Source organism: Entelurus aequoreus, linkage group LG23 (genome assembly GCF_033978785.1).
Source record: "Entelurus aequoreus isolate RoL-2023_Sb linkage group LG23, RoL_Eaeq_v1.1, whole genome shotgun sequence".
Lineage (NCBI taxonomy): Eukaryota > Metazoa > Chordata > Actinopteri > Syngnathiformes > Syngnathidae > Entelurus > Entelurus aequoreus.
This window is the reverse complement of record NC_084753.1, coordinates 28,499,864-28,519,380: the sequence shown is the minus strand read 5'-3', so window position 1 is coordinate 28,519,380 and position 19,517 is coordinate 28,499,864. Positions and strand designations below refer to the sequence as shown.

The 19,517-nt window shown below is 39.2% G+C and overlaps 1 protein-coding gene across 2 annotated transcripts in view; it reads right to left on the bottom strand.

Annotated features, from left to right (window-relative positions):
• The window catches only part of LOC133641115 (rho-associated protein kinase 2-like), a 146,500-nt gene that overhangs the window by 53,235 nt on the left and 73,748 nt on the right, over window positions 1–19,517 (bottom strand). For both annotated transcript variants that reach the window (XM_062034989.1, XM_062034988.1), the window contains exons 9-10: window positions 11,160–11,319; window positions 8,077–8,170 (exon numbers count right to left, since the gene is read on the bottom strand). In XM_062034989.1, the coding sequence (XP_061890973.1) occupies window positions 8,077–8,170; window positions 11,160–11,319 (254 nt within the window). The remainder of the gene's footprint in view (window positions 1–8,076; window positions 8,171–11,159; window positions 11,320–19,517) is intronic.

The window sequence follows — 19,517 nt, the reverse complement described above, 5'->3', positions numbered from 1 at the left end:
CGCCACACTGTGAACCCACACCAAACAAGAATGACAAACACATTTCGGGAGAACATCCGCACCGTAACACAACATAAACACAACAGAACAAATACCCAGAACCCTTTGCAGCACTAACTCTTCCGGGACGCTACAATATACAACCCTGCTACCCCCTAAACTCAACCCCTCCCACCTCAACCTCCTCATGCTCTCTCAGGGAGAGCATGTCCCAAATTCCAAGCTGCTGTTTTGAGGCATGTTAAAAAAATAATGCACTTTGTGACTTCAATAATAAATATGGCAGTGCCATGTTGGCATTTATTTTTCCATAACTTGAGTTGATTTATTTTGGAAAACCTTGTTACATTGTTTAATGCATCCAGCGGGGCATCACAACAAAATTAGGCATAATAATGTGTTAATTCCACGACTGTATATATCGGTATCGGTTGATATCGGAATCGGTAATTAAGAGTTGGACAATATCAGAATATCGGATATCGGCAAAAAAGCCACTATCGGACATCTCTAGCTGTAAGCCATAATCATCTAAATCAGGGGTGTCCAAACTTTTTCCACTGAGGGCCGCACACGGAAAAATTAAGGCATGTGGGGGCCATTTTTATATTTTTCATTTTCAAACCATAACAAAATATATGGATTTTTTATTTATTTTACCTTTAGGGGTCCCGGGGACCATAAAGGGTCTCAGTCATTAAAATGTTAAAAATAAGTCAGATTATTATTTTTTTTTAATTATTTAACGCTTACAGTAAATCTCTATATCAACTTCAAGTTAATATAAAGTAATACAAATTAAAACAAATGTTTTATGGCTTTTCTGTCAAAAACAACTTAGTTTTTTTATAGTAAAACTGAAATATGCAGAATTTAGTAATTAGAGCCCTAAAAGATCAATAATGCAGGACACCATTGATTTTAATTCTTTCTTATTTTTGAGTAATCAAAAGTGAAAAGATAAATAAAAAATCACTAAATATATTTGGGATCCAAAAGGTGCCCCACTCATAAAGTGATACATTTTTATTAGCTTTTTCTTTTACTTTCAACACTTAAGTTACGAGATCAACTTCAGATATATCTGTCGATTTTATGCTGGAACAATTATTTGGTTTGTTTTATGCGCTTTTGTCAAAGAAAACTTTGATGTTTTTATATGGCTACTACACAATATATGCAATATTTACCACATAAAACATTTTAAAGTGAAATATTTGAAGTAATTGGAGCCCTGAAAATAATTCATTATAACATGGATTTTTTGTCTTTTTTTTTTTTTGAGCAACGGCAAAAAAAGAAAAATGAAGAAAGACAAAAGAAAAAAAAACAGCCTGCATGGCAGGCTGTTTTTTTTTCAGGTCAACATTGCAACTTTTTCTCGTTAGATTTCACCTCATTCCACTTTTTTTAATGTTATTTTTAATTTTTACATTAGTATTTCCAGAATGTGTGGCGGGCCGGTAAACAATTAGCTGCGGGCCGCCAATGGCCCCCGGGCCGCACTTTGGACACCCCTGATCTAAATTGAGTCTTAAATGATCTTCAGTTGCATGTCATGAGCCTATGTTGTATATTAGTTTCACCTTTGCCCGACATTCAAATTTTTGGAGTTTCATCTGTACAGTTAAGGCCAAAATTATTCATTCTGTGGGAACATTTTGGGTTGATATTCATTTCTGATTTGGTGAATGAATATCTGTAGCAGGAAATGACACAAAAATGCATAAAATATACTTTTGGACGATATTTTTCATTGTGAGCAGAAAAAGTTCTGATTCAAAATAAAAGCATGTTCAATGTTCCAATTGTCTAGTTCAGGGGTCCGCAACCCAAAATGTTGAAAGAGCCATATTGTACCAAAAATACAAACAATTAAAAGCCTTATATAAGTGTTATAAGGAAGACAACACATGATTTAAGTGTCTATATTAGCTATATTAGCCTACTATCAAAGGCTGACGCAAATCTTTGTTGACAGAAATGTTGTATTTTAACATTTATTCTAGACATTTTTGCAACATTGGAAAACATTAGTAAAACGGACGCTTCTCACAGGATGAGATAACTTCTGGAAATGCCTGGCTCAGAATGGCCAAAGGTATAGATGTGTGTGTCCAAGTTTAAGGAAACGGCAGGCTGTCTTTTTTTAATGGATTTATTACAATCTTTGCTAGCTGGGTAATGGTTGCTGTGGTCTGGAACAACATTGCACACTATGAGAAATGCAGCTAATATTACATACAGATAATGTGTCATGAGACATGCAAATATAAATTAAATACACAGAGAACATAAGTAATGGAAATTAAATTAGCTCAACTACAGCTACAAACAAGGCATAATGATGCAATATGTACATACAGCTAGCCTAAATAGCATGTTAGCGTCGATTACCCTGCTGTGATGCATTGACCAAATATGCCTGATTAGCACTCAAACAAGTCAATAACATCAACAAAGCTCACCTTTGTGCTTTCACAGCATAAAAAGTTTGGTGGACAAAATGAGACAAAGGAGGAGTGGCATGAAACACTTTTTTTCTGTGGCACCGTAAGAGAAAGTTGTACATGTAAACAAACTACAGTGAGTTCAAGGACCGCTGAAATTAGTAGGACAAAACGGCGCTCGTCAAATACTCTCACCAGTGAAGCATGTTTAATACAAACAGTGGGATTTCTAACAATCAAGAAGGTTTGGGTCATGTTTGTCCTCTGACAGAAACCATAGTCAAACAAATTTTTTTTTTTTTTTTTCATCTTTTTCCATTTCCACACATCTTTGAAAAAGCTCCAGGGAGCCACTGGGGCGGCATGCTGCTCTAGAGGCACGGGTTGCTGACCCCCGGTCTAGTTGATAATGTTCTAGGGCAGCAGTTTAGAAAGTGGGAGGCGCAGCAACTTTAGAAAAATCATATTTTTCAAACCTGCCAAGCTAACTTTAGTTATGTTTAAACAGTTCCTGCGGTGAGACGGTAAACAGAGTCTGGGTGAGAAGAACACGCCACAAAAGATGCTCTAGAAAATCGTTTTTTGGGGAGTTAAGGAGGTACAGTATATTATTGCATTTTTACTAGGGCTGTCAAACGACCAAAATATTTAATCGCGATCAATCACATTTTATCCGCAGTTAACTCATAATTAAAAATGATTAATCATAGATAGAAAGTCAGTTCAATTCATAGTTTTGATGCCTTCAGTGACAATCTAGAATGTAAATAGTCATGAAAATAAAGAAAACGCATTGAATGAGAAGGTGTGTCCTAACTTTGAACCTGTACTGTATGTTTGATGAAACGTGATTATATGCATAAGTGCATGTATGCATATGTGCTTGTGTATGTACAGTATGTGTCTATGTATGTTTGTACAGTGAATGTGCGTGTATGTATGAAATGTATTTGTGTATGTATGTGGGAGCGTATGTACCTATGTATGTGCGCAAGTAGCTGTGTGTGCGTGTATACATGTAAGAATGAATGTACGTATGTATGTATATATATATATACAGTATACATGTATGAATAATTGTGTGTATGTGAGTTAGTACGTACAATATATTTGTCTTCCAGTATGTGCGGAAGCCAAAGTACTGCCCCAGCCACCCAAAGAAAATACATTTTTGAGGTATCGACACTCTTAAAAGTAAATTGTCAGTTAACTTTTCTGAGGAACAGCATTTTCCAAACTGATATAAATGTATATATATATATATATAAATGTCCAATGCAGGGGAAACTGCTTGCCAGAAAGTAAAAGTTGAATTTTTTTGGGGGACAATTCCACAATAATAACGTAATATATACCGTAGTAATACCATACCGTGAGACTAGATATCGCTACATCACTACTAGACAAACTTGGAAACTGTGAGTGGAGTCTTTTGAACGGCTATTTTAAGTGAAAGATGATCACCGATTCGCAGTTTCGAATGTTTGTCTACTAGCGTATGTCATTGAATTTAAATATGAAACAAATATTTGATTGCAGGAATGCAATTAAGGTTCCAATTTTTCCAGGCAATTTTTGGATTATAGCGTGACCATGTATGTAGTTCACAATATTGAACTTACATTCTCTGCCATAACAGTTGAAATCCATTGCTTTTGATTAAGCTAAAAAATATTTGCAAATTCCTTTGAAATACTGCAGTGTTTTCCTATACATTGACCAATTTGTCGCGCCCCGCAAGAAATAAATCTGAACCACCACAATTGTATTTAGCGCGACTTGTTACGCCGTCACTCACAAACAGATATAATGTCTGAATGCAGCTTGTGGTTACAAGTCGATGACAGTGTATGACAGCTTCTGAACACACCTCATAAGCATCTTACCTTCCAACTTAGAAACTTTGTCGTTATATTTAGCGAGAATTCAGGCCCCTTCTAGATTGTCTTTTTCAAACAAGCCACTTGCGACAAAGCTAGACTTATTGGACACTTTTGGAGAGAATGTTTTGAAATATGAAAATTATGAATATCACTTAAATATCATATCAACTTTATACGTATGATACGCAAATCTATGTCCTTTTAAAAAAGAAAAGTGACATGAGTTCAGTGTTTCCCATAAACTGCCAAGATACCTGTGGCGTGGCTATGGGCGTGGTCACCATGACATCATCAAGTAATTTGCATAATTTACTACAATGATTTGATTTTCTCTAAAAAGGCTCAAAAAATGTATACTTACTAATTAATAATAACAGTTTTGTTTTAAACGTCCATCCATCCATCCATTTTACAATATAATTACAACACTTTATGTACATATTTATATACAGATTTGAACAATAAGTTATTCACTGAAATATATTTATTAATTGTGGTTCTTACAAAAAATATATCTTATAAAATATAAAAGCTAAAATGTCTCAAAGCTCTGCCCCTTTAATTAGTGCATACTAAATCATTTAACTTTAGCCTACTACTACAACCACATTATTTACCAGCAACATAAAGTGAAACAGAGGCAGAGGTGTCCTGCCACAGTCAGTAACAAATAAACAGAAAACAGTAGTGGTGGTAGATAGACACAAAGCTTCATCAAACATCTGATCCACTGAACAAAGAGCTCCAAAAATCTTGAACTTTAGACTGCCATCAGTTTTACTCCCTATACTTAACCATGTGTTTCCTACTGCCTGCAGACTTTGCACCCTTTGTTATATACACATGTTGTGTTTCTAGTATAAATACATTGAATAAAGTCAAATACAAATAAGGCAACAAGAGAAGAATCCTACACTTCTCTTTTGTAAAGTAAATCTGAACAGCCGATATGGGCATCTACATCAACTATATGATTTGCCTGAGAAGCTGAAGAGGACAACAACAACAAAAAAAAATATTATTATTTTTTTGGAATTTTTTTTTTTTTTTTTTTGAATTTGTGGCGGACGTAATTCTTTCGTGGCGGGCCGCCACAAATAAATGAATGTGTGGGAAACCCTGAAGTTTAAAATCACTTTTAAATTGTCTTGAGGACATAAAAGCATGGATGGCGGTAAACTTTCTAAACTTAAAGGAGAACCAGACGGAAATCATTTTATTTGACTCAAAAGTCAAACAGAATGCTCCCCCCAGTGACCTGGATCCCCCGGTTGCCTTCTTTGAAACCCAGTCACAAATCTTGGTTTTAAGTTCGACAATGATTTTAAATTGGAGCAGCAGATTAACTCCGTTGTACGATCTACTTTTTATCATCTAAGACTTTTAGCAAAAATTAAGTTAGTTTTATCTTTTAACGACTTTGAGCGGGTAATGCATGCTTTTATTTAATCACGTTTGGACTACTGCAACTCCTCCCTCTACGTTGGAATGAACCAGGCCTCAATCGCTCGATTGCAGTTAGTCCAAAATGCTGCTGCTCTCCTTTTAACTGGCACTAAAAAAACATGAGCACACTACCCCCATTTTAGCGTTCCTTCACTGGCTTCCAGTTCATTTTAGAATTAATTTTAAAATATTGTTTGTTTTAAAATCTCTTAACGGATTAGTGGCACAACATATGTAAGACCTTTAAAAAATGTACACCCCCCATAAGGTCTCTGAGGTCAGCTGATCAGTTTCTTCTTGTCGTCCCAGAAAGCCATTTAAAATCCAGAGGTGATGGTGCATTTTCTGCTGTGGTTCCAAAACTTTGGAACAATATCACTCTTGCTATTCGGATGGCTTCCTCTTGAATGACTTTTAAATCACGTCTTAAAACATATTTTTATTCTTTGGCTTTTAAACCAGCATGAGAGTTGTGTGATTTTAGTGAATTTTATTTTATCTGATGTATTTTACGTATTTATTATTTTTATAGTTAAATGTTTTATATTACTGACTCTTCTAGTATGTACAGTTGTGGTCAAAAGTTTACATTGGGGCGGTATAGCTCGGTTGGTAGAGCGGCCGTGCCAGCAACTTGAGGGTTGCAGGTTCGATCCCCGCTTCCGCCATCCTAGTCACTGCCGTTGTGTCCTTGGGCAAGACACTTTACCCACCTGCTCCCAGTGCCACCCACACTGGTTTGAATGTAACTTAGATATTGGGTTTCACTATGTAAAGCGCTTTGAGTCACTTGAGAAAAAGCGCTATATAAATGTAATTCACTTCACTCACTTCACTTCACACATACACTTGTAAAGAACATAATGTCATGGCTGTCTTGAGTTTCCAATCATTTCTTAATTTTTTTGTGATTAAGTGACTGGAGCACATACTTGTTTGTTACAAAAAAAATTCATGAAGTTTGGTTCTTTTATGAATTTATTATGAGTCTACTGAAAATGTGAGCAAATGTGCTGGGTCAAAAGTATACATACAGCAATGTTAATATTTGCTTACATGTCCCTTGGCAAGTTTCACTGCAATAAGGCGCTTTTGGTAGCCATCCACAAGCTTCTGCTTGAATTTTGACCACTCCTCTTGACAAAATTTGTGCAGTTCAGCGTGTGTTGATTTTCTGACATGGACTTGTTTCTTCAGCATTGTCCACACGTTTAAGTCAGGACTTTGGGAAGGCCATTCTAAAACCTTAATTCTAGCCTGATTTAGCCATTCCTTTACCACTTTTGATGTGTGTTTGGGGTCATTGTCCTGTTGGAACACCCAACTGCGCCCAAGACCCAACCTCCGGGCTGATGATTTTAGGTTGTCCTGAAGAATTTGGAGGTAATCCTCCTTTTTCATTGTCCCATTTACTCTCTTTACAGCACCAGTTCCATTGGCAGAAAAACAGGCCCAGAGCATAATACTACCACCACCATGCTTGACGGTAGGAATGGTGTTCCTGGGATTAAAGGCCTCACCTTTTCTCCTCCAAACATATTGCTGGGTATTGTGGCCAAACAGCTCAATTTTTGTTTCATCTGACCACAAAACTTTCCTCCAGAAGGTCTTATCTTTGTCTATGTGATGTCAATTAAGGTTTTAGAATGGCTTTCCCAAAGTCCTGACTTAAACGTGTGGACAATGCTCAAGAAACAAGACTATGTCAGAAAACCAACACATTTAGCTGAACTGCACCAATTTTGTCAAGAGGAGTGGTCAAAAATTCCACCAGGATGGCTACCAAAAGCGCCTTATTGCAGTGAAACTTGCCAAGGGACATGCAAGCAAATATTAACATTGCTGTATGTATACTTTTGACCCAGCAGATTTGTTCACATTTTCAGTAGACCCATAATAAATTCATAAAAGAACCAAACTTCATGAATGTTTTCTGTGACACTTTCACAAAAAAATAAGAGTTGTAGAAAGTATTGGAAACTCAAGACAGCCATGACATTATGTTCTTTACAAGTGTATGTCAAACTTTGACCACGACTCTGTCTTAACTTCTGTGCAGCACTTTGTGAAACTTCTATTGTTTGTTTAATGTGCTATACAAAGAAAGTGGATTGGATTGGATTAAATAACTTTTTTTTTGTCACTTTTCGTGTCATCTCCAGCTCGAGGACACCTAAGATTTGACGAGTGAATGAATAGTTTTGCCTTCACTACAAATCCCAATCATCACTTTTCAGATGCTTATGAATGTTGCATCTATTATTGAAATCAACTTCCACATGGGAGTTAACACTTACATCTTTCTTGTTGTCAGACCGACGCTGTTTTTCCTCCAGTTTGTCCTTTTCGTTATCGGAATCCTCCGAGCCGTTTTTATTTGCCTTCAGCAGCCTGGGAGAGAGAGCAGAGGCAAACGTCATTTCGGGTGTTTTCCTTTTGCATGTAAATGAAGTGCCAGGTTAACGACTTTCAGACTGGCTGGGTTAATTTTTAGAGATGTGACGATGGCAAGCAAACATCTCTGGGAACCAACGTGACCCTGCAGCATGTTTTTTTTTGTCTACGACACATAAGTCATTGGAAGACCAATTTTAACAAAATGGAATATTAGAGCTTTTTTGCCTATATCCGATATCCCGATATTGTCCAAGTCTTAATTACCGATTCCGATATCGATCGATACCGATATATACAGTCGTGGAATTAACACATTATTATGCCTAATTATGTTGTGATGCCCCGCTGGATGCATTAAACAATGTAACAAGGTTTTCCAAAATAAATCAACTTAAGTTATGGAAAAAAATGCAAACATGGCACTGCCATATTTATTATTGAAGTCACAAAGTGCATTATTTTTTTAACATGCCTCAAAACAGCAGCTTGGAATTTAGGACATGCTCTCCCTGAGAGAGCGTGAGGAGGTTGAGGTGGGCGGGGGCGGGGTAGGGAGTAGCGGGGGGGGGGGGTGTATATTGTAGCGTTTGGGAAGAGTTAGTGCTGCAAGGGGTTCTGGGTATTTGTTCTGTTGTGTTTATGTTGTGTTTATGTTGTGTTACGGTGCGGATGTTCTCCCGAAATGTGTTTGTCATTCTTGTTTGGTGTGGGTTCACAGTGTGGCGCATATTTGTAACAATGTTAAAGTTGTTTATACGGCCACCCTCAGTGTGACCTGTATGGCTGTTGACCAAGTATGCCTTGCATTCACTTGTGTGTGTGAAAAGCCGTAGATATTATGTGATTGGGCCGGCACGCAAAGGCAGTGCCTTTAAGGTTTATTGGCGCTTTGTACATACATTTTACTTTTTGAAACCGATACGGATAATTTCCGATATTACATTTTAAAGCATTTATCGGCGGTCCGATATTATCGGACATCAATATGGAATATTTTTGTAACATTTGATGTGGTACAAACCCCGTTTCCATATGAGTTGGGAAATTGTGTTAGGATGTAAATATAAACGGAATACAATGATATGCAAATCCTTTTCAACCCATATTCAGTTGAATATGCTACAAAGACAACATATTTGATGTTCAAACTGATAAACTTTTTTTTTTGCAAATAATCATTAACTTTAGAATTTGATGCCAGCAACACGTGACAATGAAATTGGGAAAGGTGGCAATAAATACTGATAAAGTTGAGGAATGCTCATCAAACACTTATTTGGAACATCCCACAGGTGAACAGGCAAATTGGGAACAGGTGGGTGCCATGATTGGGTATAAAAGTAGATTCCATGAAATGGCTTCACAAACAAGGATGGGGCGAGGGTCACCACTTTGTCAACTAATGCGTGAGCAAATTGTTGAACAGTTTAAGAAAAAACTTTCTCAACCAGCTATTGCAAGGAATTTAGGGATTTCACCATCTACGGTCCGTAATATCATCAAAGGGTTCAGAGAATCTGGAGAAATCACTGCACGTAAGCAGCTAAGCCCGTGACCTTCGATCCCTCAGGCTGTACTGCATCAACAAGCGACATCAGTGTGTAAAGGATATCACCACATGGGCTCAGGAACACTTCAGAAACCCACTGTCAGTAACTACAGTTGGTCGCTACATCTGTAAGTGCAAGTTAAAACTCTCCTATGCACGGCGAAAACCGTTTATCAACAACACCCAGAAACACCTTCGGCTTCGCTGGGCCTGAGCTCATCTAAGATGGACTGATACAAAGTGGAAAAGTGTTCTGTGGTCTGACGAGTCCACATTTCAAATTGTTTTTGGAAACTGTGGACGTCGTGTCCTCCGGATCAAAGGGGAAGCGAACCATCCAGACTGTTATAGGCGCAAAGTTGAAAAGCCAGCATCTGTGATGGTATGGGGGTGCATTAGTGCTCAAGACATGGGTAAATTACACATCTGTGAAGGTGCCATTAATGCTGAAAGGTACATACAGGTTTTGGAGCAACATATCCAAGCAACGTTATCATGGACGCCCCTGCTTATTTCAGCAAGACAATGCCAAGCCACGTGTTACATCAACGTGGCTTCATAGTAAAAGAGTGCAGGTACTAGACTGGCCTGCCTGTAGTCCAGACCTGTCTCCCATTGAAAATGTGTGGCGCATTATGAAGCCTAAAATAGCACAACAGAGACCCCCGGACTGTTGAACAACTTAAGCTGTACATCAAGCAAGAATGGGAAAGAATTCTACCTGAGAAGCTTAAAAAATGTGTCTCCTCAGTTCCCAAACGTTTACTGAGTGTTGTTAAAAGGAAAGGCCATGTAACACAGTGGTGAACATGCCCTTTCCCAACCACTTTGGCACGTGTTGCAGCCATGAAATTCTAAGTTAATTATTATCTGCAAAAAAAAAAAAAAAAGTTTATGAGTTTGAACATCAAATATGTTGTCTTTGTAGTGCATTCAATTGAATATGGGTTGAAAAGGATTTGCAAATCATTGTATTCCGTTTATATTTACATCTAACACAATTTCCCAACTCATATGGAAACGGAGTTTGTCGAAAAGATAAGATTTTCGTACTATAGCTCGAAGCAACAACAGCAACAGGTTGTAATAAGAGCACTGAGACGACCTCAAACCAAAGTGGAGGTTGTGTTACATTTTTCTTTTTTTGGAATGCAGTCTACGAGCACGCAGGAGCTCATGGTGAGAGGCGTGAGCGGTTTTGGGCTGGCTGTCAGAACAAGGCAGCACAGTGTGGAGCGTGAACAGGCGTACAGTGTGTGAATGCTGGGAGGTTCTAATGAAAAAAAAAGGTAGCAGCCGTGTTTCGCAGCTTGTTGCAGAGACCTGCGTTAAAAGTTCTAACTTGTGACTTATTTAATAACACATGAGAACTGACGTTGAACTGAAAGTGAAACAAAGCAAGGTGTCACAGTAAAAAGACAAAACCAAACTCACTGGTCTTCCTTGAAGTAAGTGAAGCCAACAAATGGAAGCTGGTTGCCCACGAAGGCTTTCGGTGGCGGGAAAGTCTCCGCTCTTCCTTTATCATCCTCGAAGTCGTCAAAGTTGGTCGTATCGATGTCGCTGCTCAGCTCTGGTATGACAGGAGCCACCGCTGGGGAAAGACATTGAGAGTTTAAAGCCTTCAAAAGGACCTCTTCACAAATGAGCATGTTTTTTGGCAGCAGTGCTCATAGTAAAAAAGTAAAAAAAAAAAAAAAGCGAAACATGGGCAAGGCTGGCGTGACCGGAGCGGTGGTCACGCACAGTGCTTACTTTGTGCCCCCCCCCCCCCCCCCCACACACACACAGCCTGCTCTCTTCTCAGGAGAACACACACTTCAATATTCAAAATAGTTGTATGTCAGAGGACGGGGGTCGGCAACGCGCGGCTTTCGAGCCACCCTAGTTTTAGCGCCGCCCTAGTTTTGCTTTGGCTTCTGTCTTGTCTTGTCTTAAGTTTATTGAAACCTCTTTTTGCACTGCTTTCTAAAATCAAAACAATACAATTGATCAACTAACGTCTTAACAAAATTGACAAGAGCTTCTCGACAAGAACCTCAGGTTCGGGGGAACCTGCCTGTTTGTTGCTGGACACATGACGGAATCTTGGGAGAAGTGGAGGGTGGTGTGCCTGTTGAGGACGGTGAAGATACACTATATTGCCAAAAGTCTTTGGCCACCTGCCTTGACTCGCATATGAACTTGAAGTGCCATCCCATTCCTAACCGGTCCACCTTTTGCAGCTATTACAGCTTCAACTCTTCTGGGAAGGCTGTCCACAAGGTTGCGGAGTGTGTTTATAGGATATTTTCAACCATGCTTCCAAAAGCGCATTGGTGAGGTCACACACTAATGTTGGTCGAGAAGGCCTGGCTCTCAGTCTCCGTTCCAATTCGTCTCAAAGGTGTTCTATTGGGTTCGGGTCAGGACTCTGTGCAGGCCAGTCAAGTTCATCCACACCAGACTCTGTCATCCATGTCTTTATGGACCTTGCTTTGTGCACTGGTGCACAGTCATGTTGGAAGAATATATATAATCCCTGGAGCTTTTTCAAAAATGTATGAAAATGGAAAAAGATTAGGGGGAAAAAAATATATTTTTTGTTTAAATATGGTTTCTGTAGGGAGGACAAACATGGCACAAACCTTCTCAATTGTTAAAAATCCCACTGTTTACATTAAACATGCTTCACTGATGAGAGTATTCGGCGTGCGACACTTTGTCCTAATTTCGGAAGTCCTTGAACGCACCGTAGTTTGTTTACATGTACAACTTTCCCTTGATGCTGCCACAGAAAGATGTGTTTTATGCCACTCCTTCTGTGTCTCTATTTGTCCATCAAACGTTTTATGCTGTGCCTGAATCCACAAAGTTGAGCTTTGTTGATGTTACTGACTTTTGTGGAGTGCTAATCAGACATATTTGGTCACTGCGTGACTGCAAGCTAATCGATGCTAACATGCTATTTATGCTAGCTGTATGTACACAATGCATCATTATGCCTCGTATTTTAGGTATATTTGAGCTAATTTTATTTGTAGTTTCCATTTCCTTCAATTTGAACACACACCTCTTTACCTTTGGCCATTCTGAGCCAGTAATTTCCGGGAGTTATCTCACCCTCTGAAAGCCTCCGTTTTAATAATGTTTTCCAATGTGGTATAAATGTGTGGAAGAATATTAAATTTCACCATTTCTGTCAACAAAGATTTGCATCAGCCTGCGACATTTTGATAGTAGTCTATTTTAGTTAATATAGACATTTACATCATGTGTTGCCTTCATTATAACACTTATATACCGACAGCCATCAGACTGTATAATGCATATGTTCCCTTTGACTGTGCAAGTACTGTAAATGTATAACGTATTTATATTATTCACATGTGAATAATGCTGTATAATAGACTGTATTTATGTTATTCACATGTGAATAATGCTGTATAATAGACTGTATTTATGTTATTCACATGTGAATAATGCTGTATAATAGACTGTATTTATGTTATTCACATGTGAATAATGCTGTATAATAGACTGTATTTATGTTATTCACATGTGAATAATGCTGTATAATAGACTGTATTTATGTTATTCACATGTGAATAATGCTGTATAATAGACTGTATTTATATTATTGACATGTGAATATTGCTGTATAATAGACTGTATTTATATTATTCACATGTGAATAATGCTATATAATAGACTGTATTTATGTTATTCACATGTGAATAATGCTGTATAATAGACTGTATTTATATTATTGACATGTGAATATTGCTGTATAATAGACTGTATTTATATTATTCACATGTGAATAATGCTATATAATAGACTGTATTTATGTTATTCACATGTGAATAATGCTGTATAATAGACTGTATTTATGTTATTCACATGTGAATAATGCTGTATAATAGACTGTATTTATATTATTCACATGTGAATAATGCTATATAATAGACTGTATTTATATTATTCACATAGGAGGCCACGGGGAAGACCCAGGACACGTTGGGAAGACTATGTCTCCCGGCTGGCCTGGGAACGCCTCGGGATCTCCCGGGAGGAGCTGGACGAAGTGGCTGGGGAGAGGGAAGTCTGGGCTTCCCTGCTTAAGCTGCTGCCCCCGCGACCCGACCTCGGATAAGCGGAAGAAGATGGATGGATGGATGGACATGTGAATAATGCTGTATAATAGACTGTATTTATATTATTCACATATAAAAAATACCTAAGTGTTTATTGTCTTTTGTGAGCGAACTGTGGTGCTGAATTTCCCCCAGGGATCAATAAAGTACTTTCTATTCTATTCTATTCTCCCTGCTTTTAATTTTTTGCGGCTCCAGACAGATTTTTATTGTGTATTTTTGGTCCAATATGGCTCCTTCAACATTTTGGGTTGCCGACCCCCGTCATAGGATAACGCAAATGGCAATACCTTATTTGAAGACTGTCTCCTGAATTGGTAACATTTTTACCAAATCAAACTTGATATGGTCACATGACACCCTTGTCTGTTTTTACACCTGATGCCCTTTCTGACACAACCCTCCCATTTGTCCGGGTTTGGGACCAGCACCGATCATCACCAACAGCTACCAGTGTGTACCATTAGACCACAAAGCCGAAAGCCAGACATACTAATAGAAAACCAGAGCTATATTCGCAGCATGAGTACTACAGCATGTACAATATGCTATGTTGTGCGTAATTCTGCAATTCTGCTTGTGTAAATGGCCTGTAAAATGAAGAAAAATGTCAACAACATAACCAGTGGTAATGTGGTAAAAATAGCCTCCTTTCTCCATCGCTCCACATAATTTATGGGGGTGAGAGAGTTCACCCTTTACAGTAAGTACTTTTTGCTGATAAACACATGAGTTGTTCTGAGAGTGATATTGTAGATCCAAAATGAGTCTTTAGTTTTTCTATCATTCCTCTAAAACAAACACATACTACAAAACGCAAAACCAGTGAAAGTTGGCACGTTGTGTAAATGGAAAATAAAAACAGAATACAATGATTTGTAAATCCTTTTCAACCTATATTCAATTGAATAGACTGCAAAGACAAGATACTTAAAGGCCTACTGAAAGCCACTACTACCGACCACGCAGTCTGATAGTTTATATATCAATGATGAAATCTTAACATTGCAACACATGCCAATACGGCCGGGTTAACTAATAAAGTGCAATTTTAAATTTCCCGGGAAATATCCGGCTGAAAACGTCTCGGTATGATGACGTTTGCGCGTGACGTCACGGATTGAACGGAAGTATTGGGACACCATTGTGTCCCAATACAAACGTCTGTTTTCATCTCAAAATTCCACAGTATTCTGGACATCTGTGTTGGTGAATATTTTGCAATTTGTTTAATGAACAATGGATTGCAATGGAAAAGCAAAAGCCTCTGCACCTTTTTATGAAAATAAAACAGTGTTATACCCTGAAATTCCTGGCTCTTCTGGCAGTGTGTGGTGGTCCGAAGAACCCACTAGAGGGCAAGCTCTAAAATAACATTCAGTACATCCGTAAATGTGGATACATATGCAAAAGTGCAATAGTATGTGGGTGTAACGGTACGTGTATTTGTATTGAACCGTTTCGGTACGGGGGTTTCGGTTCATTTCGGAGGTGTACCGAACAAGTTTCTACACAAACATATTAAATAGCCGCCTCCGCTTCCTTTTGCCTCTGTCTCTGTCAGTACTCTACACAGCACCCAGCATTGTCCCACCCACACAACCATCTGATTGGTTACAAACAGAGCGGTAACAGCCAAACAGCAGTGCGTATTCAGAGAGCATGTAGTCAGTGCTTAGCGTTTAGCAGGTAAGCATCAGGCAGCGGACTCTCCCCAAATTATAATAAACACCTCCAAGTCAACTACTAGTAACATCACTATGAGCTCGTTGACCTTCTAGAAATATAAAAGGCAGCGCAGCTCGCTCGCAGTCCTGGCTTGAGGTGAAGGCTAATTCGCTTTTAGCGTAGCGTTAGCTCATTTTGCGGTGTGTGTGTGTGTGTGTGTTACGGACAGCAAAGCCCTGTCTGTCTGTTATTTCACTTTACCTTTTTCTGTGTTGATTGAGCTGTGCGAAATGATCAAGTATGACACATAGAATGGATCTGCTATGCCTGTTTAATTAAAAAAAAATCATTTCAGTAGGCCTTTAATCTGGTTAATCTGGTTCCAAGATGGCGGCGCATGGGAATGCTGCGGCTATGCTAACGCTCTTGGGAGTGTAGAGCGATTTGGCAAAAAACACCCGTCATTTCTGTCAATTTCATGGCTGGCTCCAAGCGTGAACACTCTGTGATCACATACGACCGACAGACAATTCTGGATGTGGATGGATCGGGTCGTTATAGACTGAAAGATGCATGTACGGTGGACCTCCTCGCTAGCATGGGAATACTTCGTGGGCTACATCGAGCGGCCTTTGTAGCAGCGGAGTCAAGTGCTAGCGGTGACCGCCAACGGAGACGACATAAGCGGTGCGAGCGGAAGCAGAAGCGGGGATGCCGAGCTGGGCTAACAACAAAGAGAAAAGCTAACCAAAGAAGCGTGGAGTCTCCGGGTAAGAAGCCATTTAAACTAGAACTAGCCGGCGTCAGGCTGGATAATCCCTGCACACATAGCAATTCTCTTAGAATAAAACACAACTCACATAATGTTTTTTCTTTTGTGACCGTGTCAGAGGCAGACATACATTGTACTGAGGTAGCTAACTATGATGCGTTCAGTTTATCGCAACATGAATATCCCCGTCGTATCAATTCCTAGATATGGTCGAAACTATTTAAAGTGCAATACGCATAATAAACGCAACATTATTAATATTGCTACTTCGGATAATTTCAACAAACAATCCTCAAAACAGCCCACTACCAATAATATGGGCTTTTTAAACATAAGATCATTATCTTCCAAAACGTTATTAGTTAGTGAAGTCATTAGAGACAACAAACTTGACGTCGTTGGTCTCGCCGAGACCTGGCTCAAACCAGACGATTTTTTGCGCTAAATGAGGCATCTCCTCCTAACTATACCAATACACATGTTGCCCGACCTCTTAAAAGGGGAGGGGGTGTCGCACTAATATACAATGAAAACTATAATCTTACACCTAACCTAAATAATAAATATAACTCGTTTGAGGTGCTCACTTTGAGGTTTGTCACACCGCTGCCTCTCCACCTGGCTGTTATCTACCGCCCCCCTGGGCCCTATTCGGACTTCATCAGTGAATTCTCAGAGTTTGTTGCTGATCTAGTGACGCACGCCGACAATATAATCATAATGGGGGACTTTAATATCCATATGAATACCCCATCGGACCCTCTATGCGTGGCACTCCAGACTATAATTGATAGCTGTGGTCTTACACAAATAATAAATGAACCCACGCATCGCAACGGTAATACGATAGATCTAGTGCTTGTCAGGGGTGTCACCACCTCTAAAGTTACGATACTCCCGTACACTAAAGTAATGTCCGATCATTACCTTATAAAATTCGAAGTTCTGACTCATTGTCAACAAACTAATAATAATAATAATAACTACTATAGCAGCCGCAACATTAATGCTGCCACAACGACGACTCTTACTGACCTACTGCCTTCGGTAATGGCACCATTCCCAAATTATGTGGGCTCTATTGATAACTTCACTAACAACTTTAATGACGCCCTGCGCGACACCATTGATAGTGTAGCACCGCTAAAGCTAAAAAGGGCCCCTAAAAGGCGTACCCCATGGTTTACAGAAGAAACTAAAGCCCAGAAATTATCATGTAGAAAGCTAGAACGCAAATGGCGTGCGACTAAACTTGAGGTTTTCCATCAAGCATGGTGTGATAGTTTAATAACTTATAAACGCATGCTTACCTCAGCTAAAGCTAAATATTACTCAAATCTCATCCACCTCAACAAAAATTATCCTAAATTTCTGTTTAGTACAGTAGCATCGCTAACCCAACAAGGGACTCCTCCCAGTAGCTCCACCCACTCAGCAGATGACTTTATGAATTTCTTTAATAAGAAAATTGAAGTCATTAGAAAAGAGATTAAAGACAATGCATCTCAGCTACAACTGGGTTCTATTAACACAGATACGACTGTATATACGACGGATACCGCCCTCCAAAATAGTTTCTCTCTCTTTGATGAAATAACATTGGAGGAATTGTCAAAATGTGTAAATGGGACAAAACAAACAACATGTTTACTTGACCCAATTCCTGGGAGACTTATCAAGGAGCTTTTTGTATTACTAGGTCCATCAGTGTTAAATATTATAAACTTATCACTTTCCTCTGGCACTGTTCCCCTGGCATTCAAAAAAGCGGTTATTCATCCTCTACTCAAAAGACCTAACCTCGATCCTGATCTCCTGGTAAACTACCGGCCGGTGTCCCACCTTCCGTTTATCTCGAAAATCCTCGAAAAAATTGCAGCACAGCAGCTAAATGAACACTTAGCGTCTAACAATCTCTGTGAACCTTTTCAGTCCGGTTTCAGGGCAAATCACTCTACGGAGACAGCCCTCGCAAAAATGACTAATGATCTATTGCTAACGATGGATTCTGATGCGTCATCTATGTTGCTGCTTCTTGATCTTAGCGCCGCTTTCGATACTGTTGATCATAATATTTTATTAGAGCGTATCAAAACGCGTATTGGGATGACAGACTTAGCCTTGTCTTGGTTTAACTCTTATCTTACTGACAGGATGCAGTGTGTCTCCCATAACAATGTGACCTCAGACTATGTTAAGGTAACGTGCGGAGTTCCCCAGGGTTCGGTTCTTGGTCCTGCACTCTTTAGTATTTACATGCTGCCGCTAGGTGACATCATACGCAAATACGGTGTTAGCTTTCACTGTTATGCTGATGACACCCAACTCTACATGCCCCTAAAGCTGACCAACACGCCGGATTGTAGTCAGCTGGAGGCGTGTCTTAATAAAATTAAACAATGGATGTCCGCTAACTTTTTGCAACTCAACGCTAAGAAAACGGAAATGCTGATTATCGGTCCTGCTCAACACCGACATCTATTTAATAATACCACCTTAACATTTGACAACCAAACAATTAAACAAGGTGACTCTGTAAAGAATCTGGGTATTATCTTCGACCCAACTCTCTCGTTTGAGTCACACATTAAGAGTGTTACTAAAACGGCCTTCTTTCATCTCCGTAATATCGCTAAAATTCGTCCCATTTTGTCCACAAGCGATGCTGAGATCATTATCCATGCGTTCGTTACATCTTGTCTCGATTACTGTAATGTTTTATTTTCGGGCCTCCCTATGTGTAGCATTAAAAGATTACAGATGGTACAAAATGCGGCTGCTAGGCTTTTGACAAAAACAAGAAAGTTTCATCATATTACGCCTATACTGGCTCACTTGCACTGGCTTCCTGTGCACCTAAGATGCGACTTTAAGGTTTTACTACTTACGTATAAAATACTACACGGTCAAGCTCCTGCCTATCTTGACGATTGTATTGTACCATATGTCCCGGCAAGAAATCTGCGTTCAAAGAACTCCGGCTTATTAGTGATTCCCAGAGCCCAAAAAAAGTCTGCGGGCTATAGAGCGTTTTCTATTCGGGCTCCAAATACTATGGAATGCCCTCCCGGTAAAAGTTAGAGATGCTACCTCAGTAGAAGCATTTAAGTCTCATCTTAAAACTCATTTGTATACTCTAGCCCTTAAATAGACTCCCTTTCTAGACCAGTTGATCTGCCGTTTCTTTTCTTTTCTTTTCTACTCTGCTCCAAACCC